Here is a 15,224-nt window from a genome sequence, read left to right as displayed (position 1 = left end):
TATGGTGAAACCCCATCTCTAAAAAATGTTTTTTAAAAATGTAAAAAAAAATTTTTTTTAATAAAAATAAAATACAAAAATTAGCTGGGTGTGGTGGCGGACACCTGTAATCCCGGCTATCAGGAGTCTGAAGCAGGAGAATCATTTGAATCCGGAAGGCAGAGGTTGCCGTGAGCTGAGATTGCACCACTGCACTCCAGCCTGGGGGACATAGCGATACTCTGTCCCCGCAAAAAATAACAGTGAAAATAAAACACCTCAGACCCCTCCTCCTGGCATTCCAGATCTTCTACCTGGTCCCTCCCATCCCCCATCCCTCAATCTCCCTGCCCCTCCCTCCTGAGACCCCTGTCCCCCAACCAGCCCTTCTTCCGGATTCTCAGACCACTTCCCCTTAAACCTGAGGCTTGGCTGGGGGCAGTGGCTCACACCTGTAACCCCACCACTTTGGGAGGCTGAGGCAGGCAGATCACCTGAGGTCAGGAGTTTGAGACCAGCCTGGACAACACGGCGAAACCCTGTCTCTACCAAAAGTACAAAAATTAGCTAGGCATGGTGACAGGCGCCTGTAATCCCAGATACTGAGGAAGCAGAGGCAGGAGGATCGCTTGAATCCGGGAGATGGAGGTTGTAGTGAGCCACGATGGTGCCACTACACTCCAGCCTGGGTGACAAGAGCAAGACTCCACCTCAGAAACAAAACAAAACAAAAAAACCCCAAGGCTTTCTGTACACTCAGCCACCTGCCAAGGAAAGTTCTGGATCAGGAGCCCCTGCCCCCGCCTTCCACACCTCTGTGCACACAGGAAGCCCCTCCAACACCCGACCCCTTGCCCTGCCTCAGACCTCCACACCTCCCCACCTCAGGTAGCCCCTCTTAGCCTTAGCTCCCCTCCCCATGTTCTCTCCTGTCAGTACCCCTTTCAGACTCCCAGAACCCTCTTCTTTGGACCCAAGATGCTCGGTCCTATCAGACCCCAAGTCCCCGGGCCCTCTCCCTGCTGCACAGACCTGGGCGTTGCTGGTGGGCTCCAGGAAGCACAGGCGGTTGCCAAAGCCCTCGGCAGCCAGGCAGAGCTTGAGGTGCTCCTTGAGCACGGTGGCACTGCACTGTAGGACCACCTCATCATCCTGCGGAATGGAGGGGCAGGGTCTCCAGGGGGGCCTGGCCAGGACACCGCAGACACTGCAGACCACGGGCCCCGCCTCCCACCCTTGTCCTTATGAAAAAGACAGTGACCGACAATATCCACACACACCCTCTACCTGATCCTGACATCTCTATGAGATACAAGCCAGTGTCATCCCATTTATTTTATTTATTTTTATTTTTTTGAGACAGAATCTCACTCTGTTGCCCAGGCTGGAGAGTAGTGGCATGATCTCAGCTCACTGCAACCTCTACCTCCCGGGTTCAAGTAATTCTCCTGCCTCAGCCTCCTGAGTAGCTGGGATGTAGTGCCCACCACCATGCCTGACTAAGTTTTGTATTTTTAGTAGAGATGGGGTTTCACCATGTTGGTCAGGCTGGCCTCGAACTCCTGACTTCGTGATCGGCCCACCTCGGCCTCCCAAAGTGCTGGGATTACAGGCGTGAGCCACTGTGCCCAGCCTATTTTATTACCTATTTATTTATTTGATATAGTCTCTGTCATCCAGGCTGGAGTACAATGTTGCAGTCTTGGCTCACTGCAACCTCCACCTCCTGGGTTCAAGCGATTCTCCTGCCTCAGCCTCCCAAATAGCTGGAATCACAAGCATGTGTCACCACACCTGACTAATTTTTATATTTTTAGTAGAGACAGGCTTTCGCCATGTTGGCCAGGATGCTCTCAAACTCCTGACCTCAGATAATCATCTCATTTATTTTTGTTTTTAAAGACAGCGTCTTGCTGTGTCGCCCAGGCTAGAGTAAAGTGGTACAAATCATGCCTAACTGCAGCCCTGACTTCTTAGGCACAAGCAATCCTGTTGCCTCAGCCTCCTGAGTAGCTGGGACTACAGGCATGAGCTGTTATGCCTGGCCTATCCCCATTTTAAAATGTCCCTCAAAGTGGGACATTGATGGTCCAAGGCCACACAGTTGGTAACACGAGGCGCTGGGATTGGAACCTCAGTCCAACTGGCTCCAGAGGGCTCCCAAGTGGGGTCTGCAAAGTAATCCATTGGAAGGTAGAAAATTGCTCAAGTAAAGATGCTTTTTTTTTTTTTTTGAAATGGAGTCTCCCTCTGTAGTCCAGGCTGGAGTGCAGTGGTGCCATCTCGGCTCACTGCAACCTCTACCTCCCGGGTCCCGGTTCAAGCAATTCTCCTGTCTCAGCCTCCTGAGTAGCTGGGATTACAGGCACCTGCCACCATGCCCAGATAATTTTTGTATTTTTGGTAGAGATGGGGTTTCACCATGTTGGCCAGGATGGTCGTGAACTCCTGACTTCGTGATCTACCTGCCTCGGCCTCGGCTTCAGAAAGAGCTGGGATTACAGGTGTGAGCCACTGCGCCCAGCCGTTAAGTTTTTTTTTTTAAGCTCATCTTTCTCTAAATGCTCTCTTTTGTGTGTTGTTTTAATAATAGACTGCTATTTTATCTATATTTATAGACTGCTTTCTAATGGCACCTGAATGCAACGTGAGAGCCCGGGCTGGATCCAGGAAGTATCATAAAGGACAGTGTTGAGTCCAGGCACCGTGGCTCACACCTGTAATCCCAGCACTTTGGGACGCCAAGGCAGGTGGATCACTTGAGGTCAGGAGTTCAAGACCAGCCTGATCAACATGGTGAAACTCGTCTCTACTAAAAATACAAAAATTAGCCTGGTGTGGTGGTGTGCACCTGTACTCCCAGCTACTCGGGAGGCTGAGGCAGGAGAATCACTTGAATCCAGGAGACAGAGGTTGCAGTGAGCTGAGATCATGCTGCTGTACTCCAGCCTGGGTGCCAGAGTGGGACTCCATCTCAAAAGCAAACAAACAAAACCACAGTAATCATACAGCTTGTATTTGTCAGACACTCTACTGGCTCCCAGACCTTATGTTCTGGGCCTTTCACTCATTTAACAGACCCTGGTTGACCATCTGCTATGGGCCAGACGCTGTTCTGGGCACTGAATATAGATCAGTGAATAAAGTAATACAGTAAATGAAGATCAAGATCCTTGCCCTGGCTGGACTTGGTGGTTCACAACTGTAATCTCAGCAGTTTGGGAGGCTGAGGCGGAAGGATTGCTTGAGTTCAGGAGTTCGAGACCAGCATGGGAAACATAATGAGATTCCCCCATCTCTACAAAAATTAAAAAGAAAGAAAGAAAAAAGATCACTGCCCTCAGGGAACTTAAATCCTCCTGGTGGAGACAGGCGGTAAACAGGTGAATGAATATGCAATGTTAATGTCAGTGATAGGTGTTATGGAAAAAATAACCCACGGTGATGTAAGAGAGTGCCTTTTGGGATGGGGATGAGGTCAGTGAGGGAGTGAAGTGACAGCCTCTCCAAGGAGGTGACATTTGAGCTGAGTCTTGTCCAAATAACAAGAAGGAATCAGGCCTGCTCGTCTCTGGGGGAAGAGCGGGGAGTCTGGGCCAAGGCCTGTGGCTGGTGGGTGCTGGGGAGTTGAGGAACAGCACAGGAGACAGAGCAGGATGGTGGCCGCTCTGGGGAGGGGCAAACAGGGAGGAGATGAGGTCAGAGAGAGATTACAAACACCAACATATCCCTGAAACCAGAGGCAGACTCACCTTGTGTGAAACTTGCATGAGCTCTTGAATCTTTCTTTTCTTTTTTATTTTTTTTTTGAGACAGTTTCGTTCTGTTGCCCAGGCCAGAGTGCAGTGGTGCAATCTCAACTCACTGCAACCTCTGCCTCCCAGGCTCAGGCGATTCTCCTGCTTCAGCCTCCCAACTAGCTGGGATTATAGGTGTGTACCACTATGCCCAGTTAACTTTTAGTATTTTTACTAGAGTGGGGTTTCACCATGTTGGCCAGTCTCCTCTCCATCTCGTGACCTCGTGATCTGCCCACCTCAGTCTCCCAAAGTGTTATTTGTGCCTGGCACATGAGCCACAGCGCCTGGCCCTTTTTCTTTTTTAAGAGACTGAGTCTCACTCTGTCTCCCAGCGTGGAGTGCAGTGGTGCAATCATAGCTCACTGCAGCCTCGGACTCCTGGACTGAGTGATCCTCTCCATTCAGCCTCCTGAGAAGCTATGACTGCAGGCTTAGGCCACCATGCCCAGCTAATTTAAAACATACGTATTTTTCTACTCTTGCTCCATTTTGTTTCACTTGGTTAAGTATAATGGCCACAGCCCCACAAAGCTGATTTCATTTCCCTTTGGTGGGTTTCTCAAGCCTGGGTAGGGTAGACATGGGATCTAGCTCTGTTGCCCCAGCTGGAGTGCAGTGGCACAATCACAGCTCACTGCAACCTCCACCTCCTGGGTTCAAGTGATCCTCCCACCTCAGCCTCCCGAATAGCTGAGACTACAGGTGCGCACTGCCAACCCAGCTGAAGTTTAGTATTTTTGGTAAAGACAAGGTCTCCCTATGTTGCCAAGGCTGTTCTCAAACTCCAGGCCTCAAGCAATCCTCCTGCTTCAGCCTTCCAATGCGAAGGGATGACAGGTGTGAGCCACGGGGTCTGGCTCTTGTATATATGCTTGTCCCCATTTTCCAGATGAGAACACTGAGGCTCAGAGAGAAAAATAAAAATCATTTGCCCCAAATTAGGAAGCAGACAAATGGCAAAGCCAGGATGCAAAGCAGTGACAGGGGGCCCAGTCATTACCATATTGATTCTCAAACTTTTCCTGAATTAGAATGAAGGGAGGCTGGCTGCCATGGCTCATGCCTGTAATCTGAGCACTTTGGGAGGCCAAGGTGGGTGAAGCACTTGCAGTCAGGAGATCAAGACAAGTCTGGCCAACATGGTGAAACCCCATCTCTGCTAAAAGTACAAAAATTAGCCAGGCATGGTGGCACATGCCTGAGGGAGGGAGGCTGAGGCAGGAGAATCGCTTGAACCCAGGAGGTGGAGGTTGCAATGAGCTGAGATCACCACTGCGCTCCAGCTTGGGCAACAGAGTAAGACTCCATCTAAAAAAAAAAAAATTGTTGCCAGGCGTGGTGGCTCACACCTGTAATTCCAGCACTTTGGGAGGCCAAAGCAGGTGGATCACGAGGTCAAGAGTTTGAGTCCAGCCTGGCCAATATGGTGAAACCCTGTCTCTACTTAAAACACAAAAATTAGCCAGGTGTGGTGGTGTGCACCTGTAGTGCCAGCTACTTGGAAGGCTGAGGCAGAATAATCACTTGAAGCCCGGAGGCAGAGGTTGCAGTGAGCTGAGATCGCGCCACTGCACTCCAGCCTAGGCGACACAGTGAGACTCTGTCACACACGCAAAAAAGAAGGGAGTAAGTGACTTCTGTAGCTTCCCTGCTGGCCCAGTCCCCCTCCACTGTCAAGAGCCTGATTTGAGGTCAGCAGGGAATTCGTACTGTTAACTAGCCCCCATGGGCTTCTAACTAGCTTTGAGAAGCCCCAGCCTGGGTAGGGGTAGAGGTCACCACCCAGTAAAGGGAAATGAAATCAGTTTGGGGGGCTGTAGCCATCGCACCTAACCAAAATGAAACAAAATGGAGAAAGAAAAGAAAATAACAACGTGCTGTCATACTTCAGGGGCCATCTACATTTTATGAGACTTGTTTCAGTTAAAAATAGGTATGTGTGAATGGTCACAGGCCCTGTGTTGTCTATAATAGCAAAAACTGGAAACAACTCAAATGTCCCTCAGCAGGTGAACTGACAAACACAGCACAGTATGGTGGCACGATGGAATACTACTCAGCAACAAAAAGCAACGAACTCAATGCACGCTACATGGATGAATGTCAAAACGATTATGCTGAGTAGGCCGGGCTCAGTGGCTCACATCTTAATCCCAATACTTTAGGAGGCTGAGGTGGGTGGATCACAAGGTCCGGAGATCAACACCACCCAGGCCAACATGGTGAAACCCCGTCTCTACAAAAATACAAAAATTAGCCAGGCATGGTGGCGTGCCCCTATAGTCCCAGCTACTCGGGAGGCTGAGGCAGGGGAATCGCTTGAACCTGGGAGGCGAAGATTGCAGTGGGCCGAGATCAGGCCACTGCACTCCAGCCTGGACGACAGAGCAAGACTTTGTCTCAACACCACCACCAAAAGCAAACAAACAAACAAAAACAACAAAAAATAAACACTATATATGTATATATGTATATATCTGCTGAGTAAAAGAAGGAAGAAGGTAGGGCATGGTGGCTCATGCCTGTAATCCCAGAGACATGGAGACAACTCCATTTTGGGAAGCCAAAGCGGGTGGATCACCTGAGGTCAGGAGTTCAAGACCAGCCTGGCCAACATGGTGAAACCTAAACTACAAAAAATTCACCTGGCATGGTGGTGGGTGCCTATAATCCCAGCTACTCCGGAGGCTGAGGCAAGAGAATCGCTTGAACCTCAGGAGGCGGAGGTTGCAGTGAACTGCAGTCGCACCATTGCACTCCAGCCTGGGCAACAAGCTCGAAACTATGTCTCAAAAAAAAAAAAAAAAACAAAACTTATTGAACACATAAAATGGGTAAAATTCATTGCAGATCAATTACACCTCAATAAAGTTGACTTTTAATCATATCTATGCATGGGTGCATATACTGAGTTGTAAAACAGAGTATGTTTCTTATGGGTGGGATGTGGTCCAAAAGGTTTTTTTTTTTTTTGAGACAGAGTCTCACTCTGTCACCCAGGCCAGAGTGTGCAGTGACATAATCTCAGCTCACTGCAACCTCTGCCTCCCAGGTTCAAAGAATCCTCCCACTTCAGTCTCCCAAGTAGCTAGGATTACAGGCATGCACCACCACGCCTGACTAAATTTTCTTTTTTGTATTTTTAGTAGAGACGGGGTTTTACCATGTTGGCCAGGCTAGTCTCAAACTCCCGACCTCAAGTGATCTGCCTGCCTCGGCCTCCCAATGTGCTGGGATTACAGGTGTAAGCCACTGTGTCTGGCCTCCAAAAAGTTTTGAAAAATCCACCACAACCTCAGTAACACTCAGAAAAACTGGTCCAGTCTGGGGCCGAGAGATTCCAGGGCCAAGCCTCTAGAACCCTAACACTGACTTTGGCAAGTCTGAGACCAGTTTTCCTCTGGTGTAGGCAAGGGGCTGGGCATCAGGGCATCCAGAGATGCCACTTCCTGGCCTTGACCTTGGGTGAGTGATTCTACCATTTGGGCCTTGGTTTCCCTCAAATCTCTCAGGGAGATAAAGATAGGACCCTACCTCAGAAGACAGGGCATCGAGGATATAATTAGATGTCTCAGGAGGCGGAGGCCCAGGGCACAGGGCCTGGCTTAGAGTGACAGCTCAAGGGCCGGTGGCCATGGTCTTATTAGGGCTGGGGAGGGCCCAACCCACAGTGTCTGCTAAGGGACTGGGGCTGGGGAGAGAGTCTAGGCAGAAGCTAGGCCCCCTCCCAGCTGTCCCCATCCTTCACTACCAGCCCCAGCTGTTTGTTCCTCTCTCCCAGGAAACCGGACCCGGCTCGCCAGGGTCCTATTCTGGGGCAGGAATGCTGTGTCAGCATTTCCTGCGTGGCTCCAGGGCCCCGGGGGAGGGGAGGGGCTAGCACCAGGTCAGCAGACCTAGCCCAGAGGAGAGGACGTCCCCTCCCATACTCATGGCCCCACACCCTGTGGAGCCACTGGGAGGGGAAGATGGAAAGGACCGGGAGATGGCAGCCCCTCCCCACTCTGGTCCCCTCCCCATCCCCTGTCCAGGCCCCAGAAAAGCGGGCTGGCTATTCTGGGAGGGACACCTGTTGTTCCAATTCCCATCCCTGCCCCCAGCTGGGGCTCAGAGATTCAGGGAGTGACCCAGCTAGAAAGACAGCAAAAATCAGAGGGCCTGAAGCCAAAGAACAGAGACAGAGACAGGGAGATTGAGATGGAGAGAGAGACAGAGACATGGAGACAACCGAAAGAGACAGATAGGGAGAGACACCAGCCAAAGACCCTCCAACACCATTAGCAACCATTGGGAGCAACCCTCCTGCCCAAAATGAAGAAGGAAAGAAAGAACCAGTACTCAAGAGATCCCTTCCTCAGGAGACCCGCAAGGGCTAGGAATTGGAAGGAGCTGTGTCCTCCAGCCTACCCCAGCCCCCTTCCCAAGAATTTAAATAGGTCCAATCTGGAGCAAAAAGAGAATTAGGGCTAAGGTGGGGGGTGGGGGATGGCTAAATTAAGCCCAGGAATTAGAACCACCTTCCCCGAGTGCCTGCTTCCAGAATGGTGGGAGGGGGTGCTCTCTCAGGGGTCCTTCTTGTGGGGGACACAAATCGCTAATGTCAGAAGGGAGGGCAACCCAAGATACCCCCCCCATTCTGGAGTCCCCAATCCTGCTAATTCTCCGCAGTGAGAAAGGCGAAGGAGACTAAAAGACAGAGCGACAGTCACTCAAAGTGACACAGGAAGAGACCTCGAATCTCAGAGGCCACCAGCAAGCCGGACAGGGACATTCAGAGACAGAAAGACCCTCAGACAGCCCCGACAGACAGCTCCACAGACCCCTAATCCGGAGATACGCACCGTTCGCAGGAACTGGACCTCGTCTTCGCCTTCTGCGTCACCCATGATGTTGAGGTCCGAGGACCAGGGACTAGGGTCGGGGAATAGAGGGAGGGGGCTGCGGGCTAAGCGGGAGGGCTGGGGGCGGGCTGGGGTCGGAGACCTCTGGGGACACCAGAGGCACCCGTGAGGTAGATGGAACTGCGAGGAGGACACGCGTGCCGGACAGAGATGGGAGGAGGGCCCCACCTCCGCCCCCCATTGGACCAGGACGCTCCGGCCACGCCCCTTCGCCGGAGCCCCGCCCACATGCCCCATATCTTGACTGTAGGTTTGCGGGGCCGCCGGAGGTGGGGTGGGAGAGGGAGGGTCTAGCTTTGCTCTCTCCACCCCCACGGTAAGTAACTTGCCATCATTCTCCCATTTTACAGAGGGCAGACTGAGGCTCTGAGTAGGGAAGCCCTTGCAAGATATCACTCAGCAGAGCAGGGATGTGCACCAGGTCTCTTGACTTTAAAAAGCAGCAAACAGGCCGGGCGCGGTGGCTCACACCTGTAATCCCAGCACTTTGGGAGGCGGGTGGATCACTAGGTCAAGATATCGAGACCATCCTGGTCAACATGGTGAAACCCCGTCTCTACTAAAAATACAAAAAAAAATTAGCTGGGCGTGGTGGTGCGTGCCTGTAATCCAAGCTACTCAGGAGGCTGAGGCAGGAGAATTGCCTGAACCCAGGAGGCGGAGGTTGCGGTGAGCCGAGATCGCGCCATTGCACTCCAGCCTGGGTAACAAGAGCAAAACTCCGTCTTAAAAAAAAAAAAAAAAAAAGGCAGAAAGCAAACGTGATTAAGAACAAGGACTCCGACCAAGCGTGGTGGCTCACCCCTTTACCCGGAGCGGTGACTCACGCCTGTAATCCCAGTATTTTGGGAGGCCGAGGCGGGCAGATCACGAGGTCAGGAGTTCGAGACGAGCCTGACCAACATGGTGAAACCCTGTCTCTACTAAAAATACAAAAAAGGGCGTGGTGGCACGCGCCTGTAGACCAGCTACTTGGGAGGCTGAAGCAGAGTAATCGCTTGAAACTGGAAGGCGGAGGTTGTAGTGACCTGAGATTGCGCCACTGCTCTCCCTTCAGCCTGGGCGACAGAGCAAGACTCCATCTCAGAACAAACAAACAAACAAAACCAAGGACTCGCGGCCGGGCGTGGTGGCTTACCCCTTTACCGGGCACCGTGGCTCACGCCTGTACTCCCAGGCGTGGGAGGCGGAGGCAGGTGGATCACCTGAAGTCATGTTTGCCTAGCCGACTCTACTAAAAAAACTACAAAAACTAGCCGGGTGTGGTAGCTGGCGCTACTCCGGAAGCTGAGGCAGGAGAATCGCTTGAAGCTGGGAGGTGGGGGTTGCAGTGAGCCGAGATCGCATTCCAGCCTGGGCAACAGAGCGAGACTCCGTCAAAAAAAAAAAAAAAATATATATATATATATATTAAAATTATCATTTTTTTTGAGACGGAGTCTCGATCTAATAAAATTATTGGTCCAGGCACGGTGGCTCACTCCTGTAATCCCAGCACTTTGGGAGGCCAAGGCGGACAGATCACTTGAAGTCAGGAGTTTGAGACCAGCCCGGCCAACATGGTGAAACCCTGGCTCTACTAAAAATACAGAAATTAGCCGGGTGTGGTGGCACAAGACTGTAATCCCAGCTACTCAGAAGGCTGAAGCATGAGAATCATTTTAACCCAGGAGGTGGAGGTTGCAGTGAGCCAAGATCACACCATTACACTCTAGCCCAGGTGACAGAGCAAGGCTGTCTCAAAAAAAAAAAAAAAAAAAAAAAAATGTATTAACATGTAGTAGTATCTAATAAATTATATAAAACAATATCCCGGCTGGGTGTAGTGGCTCACGCCTGTAATCCAAACACTTTGTAGGCCAAGGCAGGTGGATCACCTGAGGTCGGGAGTTCAAGATCAGCCTGACCAACATGGTGAAACCCTGTCTTTCTAAAAGTAAAAATATTTTTTAATTTTATAAAAAGGAAAAAAAAAAACAATATCCCATAGTTAAAATTTCATAGAAATCGTTATTCAATGTACAGGTTTCTATGTTTCATAATTAAATACTGATATGTTAATATAATTACAATAAATAGCAGAAAAGTTTGTGTCATGGAATTATATAATTTGACATTATATAATGTATAATTATATATTTAGGTTAATATAATTATACAGTACAATTCTATGTTGTATCTATTATACATTATCTAACACGTAGTTGTCTATTAAATATTGGTTTTCCCTAAAACTTCATGTAAATGTTAAATGATTCTGTGTCATTGAGCATTATATCATAAGATATTAATAGTGTTTCTTATTTTTGTCAGTCGTCATTATGCGTTTTAAGACTCACCCCTGTTGCTCTGTGGACACCTGGTATGTGGCAATGGTGGCTTTGCAGGATTCTTTGGTGACCGGATCCCTTCTGTTTATCCACATACCCCAACTGGGAGTGGACACCCAGGCTGCCTCCAGCTTCTCCGAAATAATGCTGGAGTGAATGTCTGTGTATCGGTGTCCCAGGAAGCTGAGGGAGAATGTTTTGTCGTGCACACCCAGAAGCTAATTGCTGGGTGACATATCCATGTGCACGATTTGTGTAAGTAGTGCCGGGTAGCCCTTGGCACGGCTACCCACTATCAATGCGTGAGGGTCCCTGGGTCCCCACATCCCCAACCCCCACTTGGCATTTCCAACCTCTAATTTTTGCCAGATTTATATAGGAAGACTCGCTGTTTTTAAATTTATTTTCTCATTTTATTTTTAGAGATGGAGTTTCACTTTGTTGCCCAGGCTGGGGTGCAGTGGCGCAATTATGGTTCACTGCTGCCCGGAACTCCTGGGCTCTGAGGATCCTCCCACCTCACCCTCCTAAGTAGCTGGGACAACAGGATTGCACCACCACGCCCAGCTAACTTTTAAACTTTTTATAGAGATGGAGTCTCACCATAATGCCCAGACTGGAATTGAACTGGTGGGCTCAAGCAATCCTCCTACCTCGGCTTCGCTTCCCGAGGAGCTGGGATTACAGGAGTGAGCCACCAAGCCTGGCCTCATTGTCATTTTAATTTCCACTTCCCTGATCAGTTACCAACAATTTCCAGGGTCTTCTCAGGTGCCTATCAGAGTTTCAGGTTTCTTTGTTTTCTGCTCATTGTGCTCTCTGCTTTTTTTTTTTTTTTTTTTTTTTTTCTGAGACAGAGTCTTGCTCTGCTGCCCAGGCTCACTGCAACCTTCACCTCCCGGGTTCCAGCAATTCTCCTGCCTCAGCCTCTCAAGTAGCTGGGATTACAGGCACCCACTACCATGCCCAGCCAAATTTTAAATTTTATTTATTTATTTATTTATATTTTTGTAGAGACGAAGTCTCACTCTGTCACCCAGGCTAGATCTCAGCTCACTGCAACCTCTGCCCCCCGAGTTCAAGCAATTCTCCTGCCTCAGCCTCCAGAGTAGCTGGGATTACAGGCGTGAGCCACCATGACCTGCTTGCTCATTTCTTTTGTATTTTAGTCTCGAACTCCTGAGCTCAGGCAATCTGCCAGGCTTGGCCTCCCAAAGTGCTAGGATTACAGGCGTGAGCCACCGCACCTAGCCTAATTTTTGTATTTTTCAGTAGAGATGGGTTTCTCAACGTTGACCAGGGTGTTCTTGAACTCCTGACCTCAGGTGATCCACCACCTCAGCCTCCCAAAGTGCTGGGATTACAGGCATGAACCACGACGCTCGGCCATTTTTCTATCTTGGTTGCTGTCTTTTTTGCTTGCTGATTTGTAGCTGTTCCTTTTATTTTTTATTTGTTTTGAGATGGAGTCTCACTCTGTCTCCCAGACTGGAGCACAGTGGCTCAATCCCAGCTCACTGCAACTTCCACCTCCTGGGTTCAACTGATTCTCATGCCCCAGCCTCCTGAGTAGCTGGGATGACACAGCAATACTCACCACCAAAACTGGCTAATTTTTGTATTTTTAGTAGAGACAGGGTTTCACCATGTTGGCCAGGTTAGTTTCAAACTCCAGATCTTAAGTGATCCACCTGCCTCAGCCTCTCAAAGTGCTGGGATTACAGGCATGAGCCACTGCACCTGGCCAATATTCTAGATATTAATTTCTCATTGATTTTTAAATGTTGAAAACACGTTTTCTCTTTCTGTCATCTGATATTGGTCCCATGGTATCTTCGTTAAAAGAAAATCTGCCTGTAATCCCAGCATTTTGGGAGGCCTAGGTGAAAGGATCCCTTGAGCCCAGGAGTTCGAGACCACCCTGGGCAACATAGCAAGACCCCCCCATCTTTAAAATTAAAAAAAGAAGCCGGGCACGGTAGCTCACACCTGCAATCTCAGCACTTTGGGAGGCCAATGGGTGAATCACAAGGTCAGGAGTTCAAGAACAGGCTGGTCAAGATGGTGAAACCCCATCTCTATTAAAAATGCAAATTAGCTGGGTGTGGCTGTGGGCACCTGTAATCCCAGCTACTAGGAAGACTGAGGCAGAGAGTTCCTTGAAACTAGGAGGCTGAGGCTGCAGTGAGCCAAGATTGCGCCACTGCACTCCAGCCTGGGCCACAGAGCAAGATTCTGTCTCAAAAAAATAAATAAATAAAAATTTTTTAAAAATTAAATAAAATGAAAGAAAGAAAAACAACAAAAAAGAAAATCTATATTTGGATGTTATCATCTGCATCGTTTTTCTGCCTGATGAGTTTCTGTGGTTTGATTCAGCAGGACCTGCCTTTGTGGTCATCAGTGTTGGTATTGTGGGTACTCCTGGCAAGCGGCTAAGGCCGCCTGTGTACAGTATAGACAAGTGCCAGGATTCCTGCCCTCCTCTCTGAGGCTTTTCTGGGTCCCGAGCCTGGAGACACTGCCACACTGCAAAGTCTCTGCTCAGCCAGGATTGTTAAGTCACAGCTTCACAACACAGGTGCTACAGGAGATGGGCTGAGAGAGACATGGTCACACAGCATGGGGCTGGGGGTGGGGAGAGGGTGACACAGGCAGGAAGAGAGAGTCTGAAGCTACCATACCGGGCGCGGTGGCTCACGCCTGTAATCCCAGCACTTTGGGAGGCCGAGGCGGGTGGATCACGAGGTCAAGAGATCGAGACCATCCTGGTCAACATGGTGAAACCCTGTCTCTACTAAAAATACAAAAAATTAGCTGGGCATGGTGGCGCATGCCTGTAATCCCAGCTACTCAGGAGGCTGAGGCAGGAGAATTGCCTGAACCCAGGAGGCGGAGGTTGCGGTGAGCCAAGATCGGGCCATTGCACTCCAGCCTGGGTAACAAGAGGGAAACTCTGTCTCAAAAAAAAAAAAAGAGAACAGGTTCCGTGACCATCTAAATGTTCTGGTGTGGAATAAATATATATCCACAGTGCCTTCTTTTAGTGAAAAAGGAAAAGTGGAAAATATACTTCTGAGAGCACTGTTTCAATGAATGCAAGAGCACTGTTTCAAAACACACATACTATGTTTGGCAGAATCGCAGTAACTACTATGACCCATTTATTCCACTCCTGGGTACAATATGGTACATGCTGGGTTCACCAAGAGTCAGATGCTCAAATAGTCACAGCAGCCGCAACCTGGAAACAACTCAGGTGTCCATCACAGGAAAACTGATCAATACGTCATACAGGCCCCGCACAGTGCTTCATGCCTGTAAAGTCAGCACTTTGGAGGCATAGCCAGGAGGTTCACTTGTAGGAGTTCAAGATCAGCCTAGGCAACAAAGTGAGACGTGTTTCTACTGGAAAATAATAATTTTTAAAAATTAGCAGGGCACAGTGGTGTGCACTGGTAGTCCTAGCCACTCAGGAGGCTGAGGTAAGAAGATTGCTTTAGCCCAGGAATCTGAGGCTGCAGTGAGTTTGGATCTCGCTACCGTACTCCAGTCTTGGTGACAGAGCAAGACCGTGTTGTGGAGTCTTTTTTTTATCTTTGAGACAGAGATATGCTCTTGTTGCCCAGGCTGGAGTGCAATGGCATGATCTCAGCTCACTGCAACCTCTACCCTCTGGGTTCAAGTGATTCTCCTGCCTCAGCTTCCCCAGTAGCTGGGATTACAGGCATGCGCCACCATGCCCAGCTACTTTTGTATTTTTAGTAGAGATGGGGTTTCGCCATGTTCGTAGGCTGGTCTCAAACTCCTGACCTCAGGTGATCCACCCACCTCAGCCTCTCAAAGTGCTGGGATTACAGCCATGCACCACCACACCTGGCTACTTTTGTATTTTTAGTAGAGATGGGGTTTCGCCATGTTCGTAGGCTGGTCTCGAACTCCTGACCTCAGGTGATCCGCCCACCTCAGCCTCTCAAAGTGCTGGGATTACAGCCATGCACCACCACACCCGGCTACTTTTGTATTTTTAGTAGAGATGGGGTTTTGCCATGTTCGTAGGCTGGTCTCGAACTCCTGACCTCAGGTGATCCGCCCACCTCAGCCTCTCAAAGTGCTGGGATTACAGCCATGCACCACCACACCCAGCTACTTTTGTATTTTTAGTAGAGATGGGGTTTCGCCATGTTCGTAGGCTGGTCTCGAACTCCTGACCT

The 15,224-nt window shown here is 49.6% G+C and overlaps 1 protein-coding gene across 6 annotated transcripts in view; it reads right to left on the bottom strand.

Moving 5' to 3' along the window:
- RYR1 (ryanodine receptor 1) overlaps positions 1 to 8,802 on the bottom strand; it is a 149,654-nt gene extending 140,852 nt beyond the window's left edge. For all 6 annotated transcript variants that reach the window (XM_078359289.1, XM_078359292.1, XM_078359290.1 and 3 more), the window contains exons 1-2: positions 8,621 to 8,802; positions 1,012 to 1,131 (exon numbers count right to left, since the gene is read on the bottom strand). In XM_078359289.1, coding sequence (XP_078215415.1) covers positions 1,012 to 1,131; positions 8,621 to 8,665 — 165 coding nt within the window. In that variant the 5' untranslated portion in view covers positions 8,666 to 8,802. The remainder of the gene's footprint in view (positions 1 to 1,011; positions 1,132 to 8,620) is intronic.
- Positions 8,803 to 15,224: the final 6,422 nt, after the last annotated feature.

This window comes from Callithrix jacchus, chromosome 22, assembly GCF_049354715.1.
Source record: "Callithrix jacchus isolate 240 chromosome 22, calJac240_pri, whole genome shotgun sequence".
Taxonomy (NCBI): domain Eukaryota; kingdom Metazoa; phylum Chordata; class Mammalia; order Primates; family Cebidae; genus Callithrix; species Callithrix jacchus.
This window is presented reverse-complemented; position numbering and strand designations above follow the sequence as displayed.